Raw genomic sequence first — 19,498 nt, 5'->3', positions numbered from 1 at the left:
CAGGAATAGTTCCAGAAGATCTCCAGCCACCACCTCAGTCATTTACTTCCATCTGCCTATGTCTTTTTGTATTAAATTAATAGATATAAACAGAACAAAAGAAAAAAGGGTGAAGAAAAAGAAGAAAGAATTAACAGCCATATTCAGTATAATTACAATTACATTCTGAGGCAAAGAAAAGAATATGCATACAATATGTTAAACAGTAATATAATGAATGATAAATGATAACTGTTATGAACAGTAAATGATAATATAATAATGGACCCTGAATAATTATTATCCTAATATTCTTGACAGAAATCATAAAGTACCCTATATAATACTTAATATATCCAATGCCAATGTTAAACAGTATTATAAAGTAAATTATAATAAAAAATGACAAGAAAGAAACTTGTAATGGCAATTGTTTAAGTGGTTGTTGTGGGTTTTCCTGGCTGTGTGGCTGAGGTCTGGTAGATCTTGTTCCTAGGGAACTCAGTAATGAGTTCCCTAGGAGGTTCCCAGCTGTGCATAGGAGGTAGAAGCAGAGGTAGCTACTGCAGAGGCAGAGGAGGAGTGCTTGTCTGGCAGCAAGATATGGGAGAATAGAAGTGTCTGCACCTGATGAGGATTAACTCTTTGCAGAATCCCCACCCCTTGAACAAGGCTCTCTATAAGCCTTGCTGTGAGCTTGCTTCTGCCTGAATGCAAACAAGTGTGTTACCTATCGCCGCTGTGTGCCTGGTTCATCATGAAGATTTTGATTCCTTTTCAGTAGCTTGAAATAGCTCTTTAGATATCTCATCAACACCTGGTAATTTGTTTCTGCCAACTGCATCCACTGTGGCTTTCACTTCACATTCTAAAATTGTAGGTCCTTCTTAAAAAGTTTCTTCCCAGAAGGGATCTGTTATCTTAACCCCTCATCCCCTACCTCTTGGGAGAGTTTGCCAAACCCAGAGACATAAGAAAAGCTGAAAGCACATGGCTGCAACACATCCACTTAGTAGGAACTCAGAACTGGTGATTAAACAAATATCCCCAAGACAGACTGGTGGAAAGAAGCACCTTGTGACTTTCTGTGGTGCCAAGCAGATACAGCATTGGAGATCACTGACTTATAAGACAGGGAATTATTTTTAGTTACTTATGTAAGCTTTCTTCCCTCTTTTAGCAAGTTAAAATTCATTCTTTGTGATCTTATTTTCATCCCTCTACAGTTTGCTCCAACTAGAGGCAACCACAAAATTATATCCCACATGAAAAGTTTATTACACATTTGTGGTTGGGCTGTTTTATTTAATGTTATAGTTACCCAGAAGTTTCCATAACTGTGCCATGGACTTGATGTTTCTGTCAAAATTCAAGGAAACTCCACTTCCATCCTACACATGGCAGAATTAGAAAATGAGCAATGCATTCAGCAAGAAATAGAAGACAAATTCTATTTATACCCCATTTTTTCTGCTATAAGGAGTCTCAAAGCAGCTTACAAACTCTTTTCCCTTCCTCTTCCCACAACAGACAACTTGTGAGGTAGGTGAGACAGAGAGAATCCTGAAGAACTGTGATTATCCCAAGGTCACTCAGCAGGCTTCATATGTAGGAACACAGAGACAAATCCAGTTTACCAGACAAGAATCTGTGATTCATATGAAAGAGTGGGGAATCAAACCCAGTTCTCCAGATCAATCCACTGCTCTTAACCACTATACCATGCTGGCTAAAGCTTCATTTTCTCCAAAAGCAAGTAAAGATTTTCTTTTGTTTCTCTTTTTTGTATTTTTCTATCTATCCAGATGAAGAGCTGTTTTCAGGAATGTATATTGATTTCATGGGGACTGATGCTGCCATTTTTCGTAGTTTAACCAGGCGGAATGCAGTAAGAACTGACCAGCACAACTCCAAATGGCTAAGTGGTAAGGTGGCCATATTTATGAGATTAATTTCTGGTAAACTCCATTTCTTGAAGAAATGAAGCACAGTGTATATTAGCAATATATATTATTTATATAGATTGCTCAAACAATATGCAAAATATTTGTGGCCAATTCACGTGATGCTGGTAGTCTGCTTTTAACTTCAGGTTACAGCGACTTCTTCTAAAATTGTCATGCTAGAGTGGAGGTGTCATTTGGATCAATCAGGACCTCCCCTTTAGTGCTCTGCATGTGGCTAGTGTGATTTTCCTAATGGCAGAAACTTGGAGGAAGTCTCTCCATCACTGTGAAAATGGTAAACCACAAGTTGTGAAATTAAAAAAAAAGCAGGATTGTGGGAAAAAATGCACCAAGAGGCCTGTTGTCTTCATCCTTTTTAAAATTGGTTCTGGGTAGAGCTGGTACCAGGTTGTATCTTTTGCCTTCTAATATCACAGTGGGTTGGATCTGTTGACATTTTCTGCTGACAGAAGGAACTTTCATCAACAAAGCAAGATTTCCTTTCCTCCCCACTCCTGCTAGAGCCCAAAATGATCCCCTTCCACATGCTTCTCCAGAAAGAGTGAGGACACCCAAAAACAGAATAATGAGTTAAGGTTGCAAGACCTTCTTTGGGGGCAGTGGATCCCCCAGTGCTGTCCAGCCAGCCAGCGGAGGTCTTGCCAGGCTTAAAATGAGTCCTAGGCCTTGTAGTTGCCTGTGTGATGTCATTCACACAGGCCCTTTCCGCATGGGCCAAAAACGACGGCCTGGGGGCAGTAAAAACGCTGCCCCCAGGCCGCCGTTCGCACAGGCGGCACTGCTGCAACGCAGCAGCGCCGACCTGACTGCCCTCCCCCTCCCCCAGGGCGGCGTCAGGCCGCCCTAAACAACAACCCTTTAAAGGGTTGTTGTTGGGGGGGAAGCGTCTTCCCGGCGGCGCGGTGCGAACCGCGCCACCGGGAACACACTGTCTCCCTGCCCCGTCCCACTCACCTTGTCCCCGTCGTCGCCTGCTGGCCATCGAAGCCCCGCCCACGCTGCCCTCCGACCTCCAGGGGTCGGAGGACAGCGTGGGCGGGGCTTCGATGGCCAGCAGGCGACGACGGGGACAAGGTGAGTGGGACGGGGCAGGGGGAAGAGGCGGCTCCATGCGGAGCCGCCTGCCATTTGCCGCCCTCTGCTGAGGCCGCCCGCATGTGTGCATGCGAACGGCCTTCGCCTCCACGCCGGCGGAATTCTCGCCGGCGTGGAGGCGACAGGGAGGCCGTGCGGAAACGGCCACAGATTGATCCCAGATGTGATGTCATCACACAGTCAATGTGGGTGTACTCTTGTGGTTAAAAAAAGTTTCTACCATAGACTTTTTGCTGAAACACCAGAGCACCTTCTTTGTAATCAGTGATGTGATGATGTCACCTCTGGAAGTGACATCATCATGCAAGTGCCATTGGACCTAGGCTTAATTTTAAGCTTGGTAAGATTCCCCCTGCCCACAAGTTGCCAGGAGGGACCTGGCAAACCTGTAAGGAGAAGTTTGGGGGTTTCTGTAGGGGGGAAGGAAATCTGAGAAAATCCCATCTCCATCTGCAGAAATCCTGCCCTTGATCCAACCCAATGGCATCCTCTAGTTACAAGTATAAGCATCTGGAGATGCACCATCCACATAGAGACACAGTATAGAGACATCCTCCAAAGAACCTTTCTCCAGCCTAAGGAGCTGTCCACCAACTTAAGTGGTTCTTCCTCCAATAGATAAGGCACTTAAATTGGAGGAAGGCTTCAAAGTTAATCCTAAAGGAATGGTGGGCTATAAATATTTTAATAAATAAATAAACTTTGCTAAATGGAATGTTAGAATAGAGTAGGATCCACTCCACTGTAAGAAAATGATATATTCTTTCAGACTCCATTTCCTATAAATAGTATTTTAGTATGAATGAAGCATGGTTGCAAACCTGAGACAGCTGTAAGGGAGACCGCCATGATATATGAACTGTCCCTTTGATAGCTCCAAGTTAAGTATACTGGGGTTGTCATTTAAACCAAGAATGATTCAACAGAGCAGATAAGGCAGGAAAGAGAGACATTAAGGGGCTTATAGTTGGTAACATAGAATGTATTGCAAAGAAAGTATCTAAGTGCAAAAAAAAGATTTTTGGATGAATTCTTCGATTTTTGAAAGGGATTTTGCTCCTAAAGCAGTGGATTCTCAGACTGAATCAATACTTTAAAGTGGTTTACCAGGTGTATTGTACACCAAAGATAAGGAGGAAGAGACTGAAAGACAAATGTGTGAAAAATGACAAATGTGTGAAAAATGACCATGAAATGAAGTTCGAGTGGAGAAAAATTAATCAGATTACCAGAGTATATAGGGTTGCCAGTCTCTGGTTGGTGTCTGGAAGAAGACTCACCTGGGGAGGAGGTTTGCCAGCAATGTCATGAAATCATTTCTGGCAAAACCTGGAAATAATGTCAGTATGTAGGTTTAACTAGACAGTTTGGGGTGAACACTATAGTGCCACCTGACACAATGTCATTTCTGGACCATTTTTATCCCACTGCCCACCTAAGCATTTGAACCAGCAGGAGCATGGAAGTCTTCCATCAAAATGGGATGCCTGGCCTTCCTAAGTGTATGTCAGTTATGTGACTGGATTGGACTAATCAAGATTCTCAGTTCCAAGTTCTTCAGTTGCTGGGTTGAGCCTAGCTCACAACCTAGCAGTAACTAAAATCTTAGCAACATCTTATATCTTTCCAGATTAATTGGCATGACAAATAACAGATTTAAGTCTGTTTTACAAAGCACCTCTGTAAATAATCCAGTTGAACATTTTTGTCCAAAGAACAGAATCTGTTTTTACTCTGTAAAGTGGCCTAGAAATGCTTTCTCAGATTTCTCAGATACAGTAATAGTTCAATTCTAAGCAAAATTATATTCTTCAAAACTCTTTGAATTGAATGGATTATGAAGGGTGTAACACTGTTTCGGATTGTACTATGAATCTGTTGAGTTTAGATACCTGGAACATATTCCCGGGACACAGAATGAATTAAATTCGGGAGCATAAGGGCAACAAATTAAATTATTCGAACATATACATCCTCTGGCTCACCATGTTTTGGTAGGGCTCCAGCAACTGCATGACCAGTGGTGAAATAATCTTTATTTCGGTGACTCATCTCATAGATATTAAATCTATGAGATGAGTCACCGAAATAAAGATTATTTGAGGTTTTTGAACAAAGAATATTACTAGTTGCAAAAATATTATGGCAGGCATGTTCCTAGGCAAGGCAAATCAAAGTAGATGGATGCTTCTGGTTGAGAAGAAGGAATTCGGTTACCTGTACTTCATACTTTAAAGATAAAGTCTTTATGACATTAGTAGCAGCATGTCTTGGCTATTCTTCCTGTATCTGCATGCCTTCAAGACTGGATAACATGCAGTTCTAGGACTATCTCATAGCTGGCTCAAGGTTGACTCCCCCCTCCCCCCATCCTTCAGTGATCAGTGCCCAGCTGGGGGTAAAGTGTAGGTGACTGGGAAAGGCAATGACAAAACCACTCCATAAATGTAGTCTGCCTGTTTGTGATGTCACTCCATGAGTTAGTAATGATCTGGTGTTTGTTCAGGGGGTTATTTTTACCTATTGTATTCTTGGTGGAATCAAGGGGGCTACTAAATTGGGTCTGGTATCATCAATACATGTCCTCACATTATGACAATAGTAGCTCCATCTCATGTAGAGATCGTAGTAAGGATGTACAAACTATATAGGCAAGACAGGATCACATGGGAAGAATTATACTAATAATTTACCTTTCAACCTGGCCTCTGTTTATTCCATGTAGACATGGCAACACATGGTAACACACAAATCCTGCTTGTGGCCAGTTGTGATATATGAAATATTTTCTGAATTGATCATAGTCTGGATTTTCTCTCTTTCTATAATATCATTGTTTTCAGTAATCCAAGCATATGGTTCATAATAAACCAGAAATCAAAGGTTCACATGTTAAATTTAATTAACTGACAAATCTCAGAAAATACTAGTTCACAACTCCAGACTGTAACAATCGCAAAACAATTGCTTGCCAGATTTTGCATTGTTGAGCTGTGATCATGGGGTTTGTTCTCTGCTATTGTTTCAGAGCCGATTTTTGTGGATGCTCATCTCATCCCAGATGGTACCGATCCCAGTGATGCTAAAGTGTACTTCTTCTTCAAAGAGAAATTGACAGACAACAGTGGCAGCACTAAGCAGATTAACTCCATGATTGCTAGAATATGTCCTGTAAGCAGACATTTCTTGTATGCTATTTGAGGCTTCATATGCTGGCTTAATTGGGTTAGCAAAAAGAATGCTCAGTGTTGAAATGCTTCCTGGTCTGTTCTGCTTTGGATCACCAAACTGAGATTCAGCTGTTTTGTAGGGAACCACTAAATAGCCCATGCCTCATTTTGCAAAGTAGAACTGCAACATCATGATGGAACGAGTGAGCAAGATTAATATGTTCATGTTTCCATTTACAGCAAGGCATTATTGGCTTCCTTGATCATTTCTGCTTTGCATAACTGGATGTGATCTGTCAGCAGAGGATAACCGCTTAATCCAAAGCCATTTGGAAATTGCCATGGCTGGAGAAAGTCCTGTGGTTTCCTTTTTTTTATGAAAAAAAGAATTGTTGCACTTCAATTTAAAACTCACTCTCTCCTCTTAACAAGTTATGCATACCAGATGCCTGAACCTTGGCACTGTGATCTCCAGAATAGATAAGGGATAATCCTTAAAACTTTTTAGAATATGAAGTTTTACTTGAACAAAGGTAATTGTAAATCATGATTTATTTCCTTTTAAAAGTTCTTCTTTAAGCATGTTAGTATAGGAGTGCATAATATAATTAAATCACTGTAGAACTGAAATTAATATTCAGAGACACCTTCACAGTTGTTCAGTTCACAGACATGCTGAGTGCATCCTCTTGTGCTTGGTCCTTATTGCGAAATACCACTGGGCTGATATTAAGCAAATGTCCAGCTGGTTACTTGATTATGTGTTAAATGTGCCCAGAAATAGCTTGTTTCAATGGCTGTCTCAAATACCGGTAAGTTTTTTTCTCACCACCAGCCTTCACCAGCCATGAAGGGCACTAGCCATAATGGGCACAGGTCAAGGGGGTAGGTGGTAGGCTTCACAGCTGCCTGTTCCTTGTTGACATCAGCCTTTGAGAGTAGGCTGTCCTATAGTTACAGAAGGACCATGTATATATTTTAGTATTTAGTATTTTAGTACCAGTGTCTATAATTGTGAGCAATAATGGGCAAATTTTGTATGCTGATTTTGTATGTTTATTTTATGCCAATAAAGGCTTGTGACTTTGAGAGTAGGCTGAAGTGGTCCAGTAATGGACCTGAAGACAGCCAAGGGGCTGCCAGTTCATTTACTTTATCAAGAAAAACACAGTGCAGTTTTCTTACTGCTGCACATACAATAGAGTTGCCCCACCCCCACCCCAAAACACTGTGCGGACCACTTAGCTTTTTCTTTTGTACTGCCTAAGAGTGTTAAGTCTTCTTTTAATGTTATTAAGGGAAGCAGTGGAATAGCTCTGTTTTGCCTTTATTTGATTCCTTCTGTGGTGAAGCAATATGGCACATGACCCCGACTTTGTTTTTGCTGTTTTGTTTTTTAAATGAGCTCAAATCCATTTTTCAGAAGATTTTAAATATAATTAAACCACCATTGTCATAATGAATCCCAGATGACTTCTTAAAAGGCTCAGAGCACGATTTTGTTTATGCTCTGATACCAAGGCTTGTAAGAGCACCCTTCAGACAAACGGAGCTGGATGGTTTCCTATTGTTTCTTCCCTGATAATTTTACAAGAAGCTGGCATTAAGGAGGGGCCAGATAGAGTCTTAATGGTCACTCTTGGAAAGGAAAATGGTCTTCTATAACATGTCATTTGGGTACCACTTCTTTCATCTGAGTGCTTGCTGGTCTGCACATGCAGCAGGACCAGATTATGTAGCTTTCTCTAGAGTGTCTCATTAGACTGCAGGTGGAGTATAGCATATTTGTATGTTCCCTGTGGGAGAAATCCCTATGTGTAGATAACTGACAAATAATGGAGAAGGCTGGGCTTAAATGCTTCCCCCCCCTTCCCGCCCAACAACATGTGCAAGAGAGTTTATTTTGCAGGAGAATGTTCACACATGAAGTCTGCCGACTGAGATAATGCAACCCAGGAAAGCTCTACAATATGATTACATTGCATATGTCATTTGTTGGACAGAGGTTTTTTTAATCCCAGTTTACCACCCCTTAATTTCACATTAATCTTCAGAGTTTATTGATCAGTAAGCAAATGTCCAGCTGGTTACTTGATTATGTATTAAATGTGCCCAGAAATAGCTTGTTGCAATGGCTGTCTCAAAGACAAAAGCAGGAAGTCTACAGTATCCTGTTTCAGCATCCATGCATCACTGGATATTTCAAAATCATGTGCAAATGCAGCTGTTTGTAGCTGTGTTGACAAGACAATCCAATTGTAAATGATTGGTATATTGCAAAGTACACTGATGTCTGCATGCATGCTACGTCCTAGTTGTGTAAGCTTAGGCAGAGGCAGTGCAAGGACTAGTAGATGTCAGAATATTTTGCCTATGCTTGTAATTTTTTGTTTCTTTTCAGAATGACACTGGTGGGCAGCGTAGCCTTGTGAACAAGTGGACAACTTATTTGAAAGCAAGGCTTGTGTGTTCAGTAATGGATGATGATGGAACAGAAACCTACTTTGATGAATTAGGTAAAATGTTGGTAACTTCATTGTCCAGAAATATAAAGACAAGTTCATCTCTTCTTTAGTCTTTCTCTGGGTTGGTGGTAAGAGGCTGGATACAAGCCAGCATTAAGCTTAAGATGTTGTTCTAGCAAAGGCAAACGGAGAGATTATCTTTATTTTATTTATTTTATTTATACCCTGTCTTATTTCCCAGTGGGGGACCTATAGCAGATTATATCATTCTCCCCTTTTTCATCTTCTCACAACCACCACCCTATGAGGTAAGTTAGGCTGAGTGTGTGTAACTGCCTCAAGGTCACCCAGTACGCTTCCATGGCAGAGTGGAAATTCAAATTTGGGTCTGCCAAATTATAGTATGACATTCTAATCACTATGCAACACTGGCTTAAATAGTCCTGCTGGTACACTGTGTGTTCAAGTTCCACTTTTTTGAAGGAAACTGGTAGGAATGAAAGGCACCATGTTCCTTGGTTGAGGCAGGCACTTTGGCAGGGCTGGGGTGCCTCTGGAGCTCTTGGGTTTCACCATGGCTGTTAAGCTAAGGCACAGGTGTCAAGCTCGCAGCCCTCCAGATGTTATGGACTACAGTTTCCGTCATCCCCTGCCAGCATGATTCTATGAGCTAAGGCCTCTGGAATTTCAGCTGGTCCTGGTGCAGTCAGTTCTGTTGCTGAGGAAGACAGCAGAGCTACCTCCCAAGGTTTAGTGTTTCTCTTGTGGTCCCCCAAAATTTTTTCTCATGTAAATTTGCCTTTTTGGGATGGTGGCCCACTAGTCCAAATTTACTAGGTATGGGGACCCACTTAAAGAAACAAAAGATTCATAAATAATTAAAACTGCAGAAGCCTGGGACCCTCTTTCATAGGCTTCACAGCATACTTTTGGGTCAGGACACCCAGGCTTGGAAACACTACTGGTTCCCATTCAAGTGTAAATCTGATCAAGTGCAAGTATCTGTCAGAAACATTCTCATCACAACTGCAGAGTGCGAGGAAAAGTGGCATCACTTCTTCCTTGCACTCATTTTTGCTCCCGAAATGGCCCCGTGGAGCCACTGTTTTCTCCATTTGAAAACTGTAACAATGAATGCCACAGAGGTGAAAATATCTTACTGAATATTGGAATCACCTCCTTGACACCTTAATTTTGGAATACTGATTTTTGGGGGAAATCTGTTGTAGCTGATGTTAAGAGAAGCATGTTTGATCCTATTACATCTAGGTGGATTCGTAACTGGTTGACAGATCACACCCAAAGAGGGCTTCTTAATGGTTCCACATCCTCTGGGAGAGGAATGACAAGTGGATTACCTCAGGGATCTGTCCTAGGCCATGTGTTCTTCAACATCTTTATAAATGACTTGGGTGAAGGATTAGAGAGGATGCTCATTAAATTTTCCGATATACTAAACTGGGAGTGGTTGCAAATACACATGACAGGCTCAGCATACTGGATGTTCTTGAAAGAATGGAAAACTGGGATAAAACTAACAAAATAAATTTCAACAGAGATTAGTGTAAAGTTCTCCACTTAGGTAGGAAAATCAAATGCATAATTATGGGACGAAAGAGACTTGTCTTGGCAGTAGTGCATATGAAAAGGATCTAGGAATCTTAGTAGAACTTGAGTCAGCAGTGTAATGTGGTAGTTAAAAAGGGAAATTTGATTTTGGTCTGAATCAGCAGAAGTATAGTATCTAGGTCACACAAACTGATGGTATCACTTTACTCTGCTCTAGTTAGAGTATTATGTTCAGTTTTGGGCACCGTGGTTTGAGAAGGATATTGACATGTCCTGGAAAATGCTCAGAGGAAGGTAGCAAAGATGGTGAGAGGTCTGGAGACCAAGTCCCATGTGGAAAAGTTGAAGGATATGGATATGTTTAGTGTAGAGAGGGGTGATATGATAGCCACCTTCAAGTATTTGAAAGACTGTCATAGAATAGATGGAGCAGAGTGATTTTCTGTTGCCCCAGAATGTCAGATTAGAACCAACAGGTTGAAATTAAATTAAAAAATTCAGCTAAACATTAGGAAGAATTTCCTGACAGTTTGAGTGATTCCTCAATGGAGGTGGTGGGCTCTCTTTTTTTGGAGGTTTATAAGCAGAAGCTAGATGGCCACCTGACTGCAGTGCTGAGTCTGTGAACTTAACCTGATCATGGGAGGGATGGCAGGAAGAGATGAGTCAGTGCTCAGCTCTCATGGCCCTTCCTTACACAGATTATGATATTTGCCATTTTGGGATCAGGTAAGAATTTGGCCAGACTGACAAGAGATCTGGAGGTTTGAGGGGGAGGTTGCCTTCCTATGGACATAGAGCAGGGGTCATTGGAGGAGTGGGATAGGAAGGTAGTTGTGAATGTTCTGCATTGTGCAGTGGGTTGGACTAGATGACTCTTGAGGTCCCTTCCAGCTCTATGTTTATATGTTCTAATATAACTATCCATTTATAGACAAAGCACAATGCCTAATCAGTTTCAGATGTAATCAAGGGCAGGTGAAGCATATTTTGAAGGCTGGAAATCACAGAATGGTGCACAGATCAAGTGGCTGTGTTTTTTCTTTTCCACAGAGGATGTGTTCCTGCTAGAAACTGATAACCCTAGAACAACACTGGTCTATGGCATTTTCACAACATCTAGGTAAGTTTTGTACAAGTTTGTACATGGCCATAAGAACTTTTGTGTTGGCAGAGCACCCATTGAATTGTTGTGGAAGTGTTTTTGAAAGCTTTGTCATCTGAGAAGCATTTATGTGAATTCTCTTAGAATGGTAGGTTCACCAAAAGTTTTTTTTGTAGATAAAGCAGGTGATTGTATGGTCACCCAGAGGCAGCAATAGAGCCCTGGTATTTATGGTAGCCTCTAAAATCACTGATCATGTGTTCCTTCTGGCTGCTTCCCTTGTTACAGATTCATACTACTCATATAATGGCTACAGAAGAGTGGAGTTCACTGTGTTCACACATTGTGCAACTGAGAGATGTTTTGACAAGGTGCCATTCCCCCAGCATAACAGCCCTAGCATTCCACCAGCATAAGAGCAGTAGAATGGTACTTCCATTGGCAGAGGTAGATAAAGTGATTTCTGCAAAATTCCTGCCACTACAACCCTACACAGTTCCTGAGGGCCCCTTGTCCCAGGAAAAAAAATTGGTTGGGAGGTTCACAATAGACAGGATGGGAGTGGTAGAGAAGTAACTATTTCTAACCCTCGGTGTGCTGGTAGTACTCTTTGCATACAGGCTTCAAACAGCATTTAAAAATCTCTTGGACTAACTGATTTGTCAGTATTGGAAGGGAACCCTTTTCCGCCTTGGGCTTTACCGTATTGTACTAAAGGGGCACTGTAAATGAATATAATAAGCCCACATTGACTCAGCAGCCCTGTATATTTTAAATGTCCAACTGATATTAACCCTTAGACCTGAAACTTATTTAAAAGTAGTTTTATTATAAAGAAAATCAAACTAGAAAGAATTTGAGTGCCATAACTTTATTGCCATGGAGACTAGTGTGTATGTATGTTTTTAGAAAAGATCACTGTATTTCCCTAATGCACAAAACCTCAGTAAATGGATAGCACACATTTCCATTTGTCATTAAAATAATGATGTGATAATATTTCCTCATTCAACAACTGGAAAATCACATTTGAAGACCTGACTTACAAGTTTTAGCAGAGAGAGGAAAACCATATTTATAATTATGTTATGATTGAGCTGGGTTTGGGGTTTATCTAATTCACTTGATGTTCCTACAGTGGAAATTGGGTTGATTAACCTATATGAAGTGATAACAAAGTGAGCTCAGAGCCTGTTCCAACCCCTTGAGAAATTTTCTTCACTCTACGTAAAAGTTTCACTGGCCTAGATTTCTTTTGTTAAAAGCCATGTAGATTTCCCCCAAGTTTTTTAGATCACTCAAAGAGAACATATTGTATAATTAAACCAAAAAGCCTTAATGGATTTCATTTGGCAACAATGTCTACATTTGTTTCACCTCCAAACATTCCAAATGAAAGAAACATGTTTCAACATAAAACAATCATTAATTTTAATTAAAACCCATTTTCTTAAGAGTGTTACTGAGATGAATAACTTTTATAGGAGAAACAATAATAATTTTGACAAAAAGCACATTTTCTGAAATTATTAGTGCATCTTTTGTAACTGAGTCATGGCAACAACTATTTGAAAAAACAAAAACATGAAGTGGATTTGGAGGCATGGTATAAGGGTTCATGACAAAGCATGAAATCTACTCAAGGCTGTTGCATGTGTTTCAGCAGATGTAGACATGCTTAGGAGATTGTGATTAGACATGTACAAGTGAGGCCCCATGAACTGTCAGCACTCCATATCTTCCCCTTGTTTTTCCTGGCAGTACTTAAAGGACTTCCTCTTTCCTTCTCTCCTTCCTACCCATCTACCCATTTCTATTTCTCTCCTGGAACCTCTCCCCCAGCCCCACCCACCCCCACATTCATCCACCTCTTCTTCTCTCCTGCTCATCAACCTTCCTGTTTTTGCTCCTCCTTCGAGCATTAATCTTCCATTCCTCCTCTTTCTTTTGCTTTTTTTAGTCTGACTTTTCCCCTCAACCCATTCCATACATTGACCCTAACTGAGTTTTTGGGGACCATCAGCAAGGCTGCCAGTATCTCACAAAACAGAGTTATGAGATCTCAGTGGGCATTCACCTCTCAATGCGACATATGCTATTTCTGTTATTTGGGTTTTTAAAAATTTTCAGTGTAATTGTTTTAAAATTTTCAATTTTTCTGCAAATTGTGGGCTTCCCTTGGGTTTGCTGGCACTACTGTGTGTTTGTTTTTTTTATCCACACTCTAGGGCCTGGATCAGAATTAGATATAATGTGATAGTCTGAAAAGCACATACAATGCAAACAAATATATACTTGTCTGTTTTATGAAAAGGCCATAAATGGTACCAAGAAGTATCCATGCTTCACTATGGTTTCCCACAGGACCATGAGAATTGTAATATGGTGAGGGTAGTATTCTGGGCTGATGCCCCCTTACAGATCAGTTCAGTTGTGCTTATCTATAGTTATGTGACCTGCAGAGCCCCCTCACGAACTCTCTCAGAGTGTTCATTAGGAAAGGTTTACAGATAGGTCACATAGGTATGGGACAAAAAAAGTAAACCCTCCTTTTACACCCCTTTCCCTGCAATTCTCTCAGTACATGGAATATTGACTTGAGTGTTTTTTAGAGTTTAGTATGCAGTGCATATTGACAATAAATTCATTAATAAACATGAATACTGATGAATACTGATTCATGGTGGTGGAAAGTGCTGTCAGTTCACAGCTGACTTACAGTAACCCTGTAGAGTTCTCGAGACAAGAAAAGAACAGAGATGGTTTGCCATTGTCTTCCTCTGTGTAGCAACCCTGGAATTCCTTGGTGGTCACCCGTCCAAGTACCACCTTGCTCAACTTCCATGATCTCACAAGATCAGGTAAACTGGGTGAGTCACTGCCCCAAAGATCAAAGGAGACATGTTAAATAGACACAACCTTGTTTGTTATAAAAATTAGGCATTATGATTGGAGGGGTAGCCTTGTTGGGCTTCCATAACTATATAAAACAAGAGTCCAGTGGCACCTCTTAAAGGCTAACCCTATTTATTTCTGTTGAGCTTCCATGAGTTACACAGCCCACTTTTCCAAATATATGAAGAGAAGTATGAAATGAGCCGATAAATCAGGATGCCTTTCAACTTTGTAGGGCCTAGGGCAGTTTGTTGTCCTTCTGTCCCCTCTGTTCAACTCAGCCTGGGAAGAGTGAATAATTTTTAAAGTACTTTTCAGTCTGCAGTGTGGAAACCTAAGAATCGCTGGCTGCTTTCTTTTAGAATTTTCCCTGTGGTATAAATTATAACCATTTTAACTGATTTTTTACAATTCTAGTTTTTACCAAGTGCCTGTTCACTTCAAAGTGTGTTTATTGTAAACAAAATGCAGGACAGTTCTCTCTCTTTGAATGTTTTCCATTACTTTTTTCTCATAGACTCACAAACATACATTTTCTTCCTTGAAAAAGAAAAAGCAAACACACAAAAAGAAATTGAAGTGATGCAAGCACTTCATGTCCTTTTTTCATCCATATGTGTATTCCTGCAAACAGCTATGAGCCATCTCCCTTTGTCAACACATCACTTGTTGCTTTACTTTCATCACTTTAACCATCTTGTATTTTATCCAGAGAAGAGTGAATGCATGCTTGGTTTCGATTAGGCCATCAGTTAATCCAAATTTTGTTCTCAATAAGACAAGGGTCCTTTTTTGGTTTCAGAATATTATTGCTATAAGTACATTTGTACTCCGTCTGTCATGCTACTAGATTTTCAGACTCCCTGTAAAGGTGGTAGAAACACTGTTTTATGCAACACATCTTTTACCTATAAAATTCATCACTGCAAGATGTGATGTTTGCCTCAGAATCAAAGGAATTTGGGAAAGAAGGTGGTACACTTTTATAAAGGATAGAGTCATTGGTTGCAATGAACCACAATGGCTCAGTGAAACCTCCATGTACTAAAAAAGCAAGACTGAATTTCAGAAAACAACAGGCACAGATGTCATCTTCATCCATTAAGCTTTATGGAGGGCTTTCCAGGCAGCTGGGTTTTTTCTGCTTTGCAGCCTCCCCGCACTGCCTGAAAGCCCTCTAACAGTGATGTGGTGGCATAGCCCAGCTGCCTTGGGCTGATTCCGCATGGGCCAAAAACAGCAGTGTGAAAATGATGTGAAAACAGTATAAACCCTTTTACACCATTTTAAACCCTTTTACACCATTTTCACACCGTTTTTACACTGCTGTTTTTGGCCCATGCGGAATCAGCCATGGTCTCTGGGTTAGGCTTCAGTACTGATGAAAAATATTGGTAAATTTCAGGTTCAGATGTTTAAAACCCAGGAATTATCAATAAAGCTAAACAAAGCCAATATCGATTGGCTTTATTTGGGTATTACTGACCATATTTAGGTAAAAAAAAATACCAGTCCAAACATGATAGATAAGTCTGTCCGAGGAGTGAGTTTTGATGCCACAACCAAGAAGGTCCTCTCCTGGATTGCCACTTGCCGAATCTCAAAAAGTAAGGGCACCTGAAGCAGGGCCTCAAAAGATGAATATAACATAGTCAACAGTTCTTCAGGTATGCTGGTCCCTAGACATAGTTTTTCAGCAACCTAGGATAATTTTGGGAATTAAAAAAAATTAAAAGATGGTAGGAAGAGATTGTGAACTGATTTCTTTTTTGTTTCTTCCCCAGTTCCGTTTTTAAAGGCTCAGCAGTGTGTGTGTACCACTTGTCAGACATCCAGAGAGTATTTAATGGGCCATTTGCACACAAGGAAGGCCCAAATCACCAGCTGATCCCCTATCAGGGAAGAATTCCTTACCCACGGCCTGGGACTGTAAGTACTAGTCATTATTCTGCTGGTCCAAACTCCAGCTTGCTCAATTTAAGCATGATTTACCACAATGGTGTCCTGTAGAAACTCAACATTGTACTGCAAAGTGTATTGCATCCTATGGCTTTACTTTATGTTGATCCATCTGAAAATAGTATGCCCTATCTCAAGGATGCAGAGCAGGTAAAAGTATATAAACTGCAAAGGCCAAATGATCTATGTGTACAAAAAGATTCCAAAGATTATTCAACTAACGGACACCCTCAAGATGTCTTTTTGAAATTACTTGGTATGTAGGTATAGTGTTTTTCCACTTCATTGTTACTGTGAAGGATGGAGATGGAACAGCCTTGCTGTTAGTGAGTCAGTGAAATAATTAAAAGTTTCTACTAAATCACAGGTGTATCCAAATGGTATTCAAAGTCCTGGTTTCATGTTAGTAGCAGCTGGTTTGCATCACTCATCATTGTTTAAGCCTGACACCAGAGTGTCCCCTCTGATTTTGCTGGCCAGGATTCAGGAAGAATGTGGACCAGGATTAAAAGGCAGCGGAAATGATAAAAGGAGTTGTGAATGATTTTGAAATATGAGGAAAGACTGAAGGATTTGTGACATGTTTAGCCTAGAGAGAAGATTACAGTTTTAAAAGCCATCCATAAAATGAAAGTAAACGGCTTCACTTCCTGTTTCTGAGTGTTAAAACAAAAGGCACTCTGGTTGGAGTTGTAGCAAGATTAATTTAAGTTAAAATACTAAGAAAGTTGCTGACTTGACAGAGTATTTAGCTGGTGGAAAACTATCTGTGGCAGTTGTGGAACATCTTTCTCTTCTCAGAAGAACCTAGCTAAGCATGCCTATGAGCAATCAGTTACTGTATTGTACTGTGTCATGCTGGAAGTCTAAAGGCTCAGACTAAAAAAAAGAAGAAAGAAAGACAAAAAGAAACTGAATAGCCACCAGCACAGGGGTCCCCAACATTGTTGAACTCATGGGCTCTTTGAAAACATGTAGTAGACTCCAAAACATATGGCTGGCATAGGTGTTGGATTCAAATATCCACAAAATTTGGTGAGATTGCAGATCAAATACGGTATCTTGCTAGTCTGGAGGCATCTGTCTGCATGGATAATCTGAAAAGATGAGATGGTTATTATGTCTTTTGGGCTGTCCTGCAGCACCTCCTGCTCCTGTGAGAATTGAACCTTCACTTTGGGGAAGAGATATTTTGGGAAAGAAGCAGTATCTGCTAGGGAAAATGTTGGTAGGCACCCTAGGATTCATGTACTCCAGGTTGGGGACCAGTTAACTAGCATGTCATAGAAAGGATTAAGGCAGCAACCTCTGGACCATGTGTGCTAAACAAATATTCAGAGATATGGTATAGAGGGAAACCACAACTCTGTGGTAGAGAGCGTTTTTACATTAAGGTCTTAGATTCCATTAAGAAGATCTCAAATTCATTAAGAAGGTCTCAAGTTCATCCAGGCCCTAGGATTTACAGTTAAAAGATTCTCCATCATTATGGCGTTATTGTGGCTTGTCAGCTCCTTTAGGTACTAACTGTGGGCACTTATGGTGTCTAGTTTTGCTTTTCAGTTTGTGTTTGTATATATTTAGCTTTGTAAGCTGTTTTGGCTCTGATCTGGATGGCCTAGGCTAGCTTGAACTCTTCAATCTTGTAAGTTAAGCAAGGTTGACTGTAGTTAGTACTTAGACAGGAGACCATCAAGGAAGTCCATGGTTGCTAAATAGTGGCAGACAATATCCAACCATGTCTGTTAATCTCTTGCCTTGAAAGCTCCACAGGATCACGGTAAATTGGCTGTTATCAATGCCACTTTCCGCCACTCAACACAGATTGAGTTCCTGATGTAAGAAAAAAGTGGGATATAAATCTTTAAATAGCTGGACTTTGAGGTGCCCCTGATGGTTGAAACTTTGCAGAGCTTGACTTATCAGTGTTCTGACTCATTACTGAGAGGCAGTAGCTTCACAGTATAGGAGAAGGGGGCACTCAGTTTGCTTAAGCAGTAAATGAATGACATAGCAGCATTCTACTAAGGTCATGGGCAATTTCTTTCCCATTATCCTATCTTCTTTTCCACATTCCCAGGGGAAACTACAATAACCATTCAGTATTTTGAGACAGAGAAACTGCAGCAGCCCTTGTTAGCAAAGATCAGTTACCTAGCTCTGCTGATTAAACTTGTAGCTGCATCATAATGGCTGTTAATGGGATAGCTGATTCAAACAACTTCATTAGCTGGGAAAGATCTGGTTTCTGCATTGGAGGTTTTCAGGTATGAATGGTACATAACAAGGATGAAATAATTCCCTTTAGAAGCAGATAAAAAAGAGTACCATTTCACCAAATGAAAAGTAATTATAATTTCACTGGATTTACATTCCAAGAGTAATTTTGGTGATACAGAAATAAAATAATTAATTTAGCAAGTAGGTTTTATGTGTTTGAGGCTTAGTCACACGCTGCAGTGACCAAACCCAGGAAATCAAAACACTCCCAGAGGTTATCTACAAGTTAGTTGAAAGGAAGTTTGAGTAATACCAAAAAACATTGTGAAAATTCAAATTCGGCTTTATTCAGTTGTAAAATTATCGGTATAGCCGAATCAGCCGAATCCCTGATTTGATACATCCAAATTTAGGAAAAAGTTTGAACAATCCATGGAAGGCAGCTGTATCCAATGCTTCTCAAAGGACCTTACAGCTCCTTAGAGTAGCTATAATTCTTGTATGCATGTCTGCGTAGCTGTGAATACAGGTCCTTCAAAATTAAAAAAAGGAAAACTATATTGATGGAATCGGCAGGAAGAGCTAAGCACAACTGTGTAGTTTTTGGGTTTCAAAGGTGTCCAGGATTGGAGCCTTCAAAGCAAATGACCTGGGACAACCTTCAACAAATGGAGGCAGGGAGAATCCCTTCACCAGCACACAAAATGTTGGGCATAAGCAAAGGGTGAAACTAACCAGAGAGCTAAATAGTCAAGCCATAAAATAATAAGATACTTCCTGAGCTCTGTGCTCTGCACAGCCAGGCAGGGGACATCTTGTAGCTGGCTTATGGGAAAAAGCATAAAGCATTTTCCAAAATGCTTTAAAACGTTTCCCCCAAAAAAGGATGTCTTGAGCAGAAATGGCATTGTGAGGAAGTCTTGGGAGGAAAAGCTGTTAAGGGTTCATCCCCAAGATACCTCTTGTTGTGTCCTCAGGACATCTTATTTGTGCTGTGCAGAATGTACACATGTGATCAGGGACCTTCTGTGAATATTTTTAAGCTTAAAGCAGTTGATCAAAGGGATTCAGACC

General features: G+C 40.5%; 1 protein-coding gene across 1 annotated transcript in view; it reads left to right on the top strand.

Annotated features, from left to right (window-relative positions):
- SEMA3C (semaphorin 3C) overlaps nt 1–19,498 on the top strand; it is a 151,061-nt gene that overhangs the window by 92,736 nt on the left and 38,827 nt on the right. Inside the window, exons 7-11 of the mRNA XM_048500305.1 lie at nt 1,785–1,904; nt 6,070–6,212; nt 8,613–8,727; nt 11,299–11,368; nt 16,030–16,174. Coding sequence (XP_048356262.1) covers nt 1,785–1,904; nt 6,070–6,212; nt 8,613–8,727; nt 11,299–11,368; nt 16,030–16,174 — 593 coding nt within the window. The remainder of the gene's footprint in view (nt 1–1,784; nt 1,905–6,069; nt 6,213–8,612; nt 8,728–11,298; nt 11,369–16,029; nt 16,175–19,498) is intronic.

The sequence above is a fragment of the Sphaerodactylus townsendi genome, linkage group LG06 (genome assembly GCF_021028975.2).
Source record: "Sphaerodactylus townsendi isolate TG3544 linkage group LG06, MPM_Stown_v2.3, whole genome shotgun sequence".
Taxonomy (NCBI): Eukaryota; Metazoa; Chordata; class Lepidosauria; order Squamata; family Sphaerodactylidae; genus Sphaerodactylus; species Sphaerodactylus townsendi.
The sequence above is the reverse complement of the archived record's forward strand: the minus strand, read 5'-3'. Positions and strand labels throughout refer to the sequence as shown.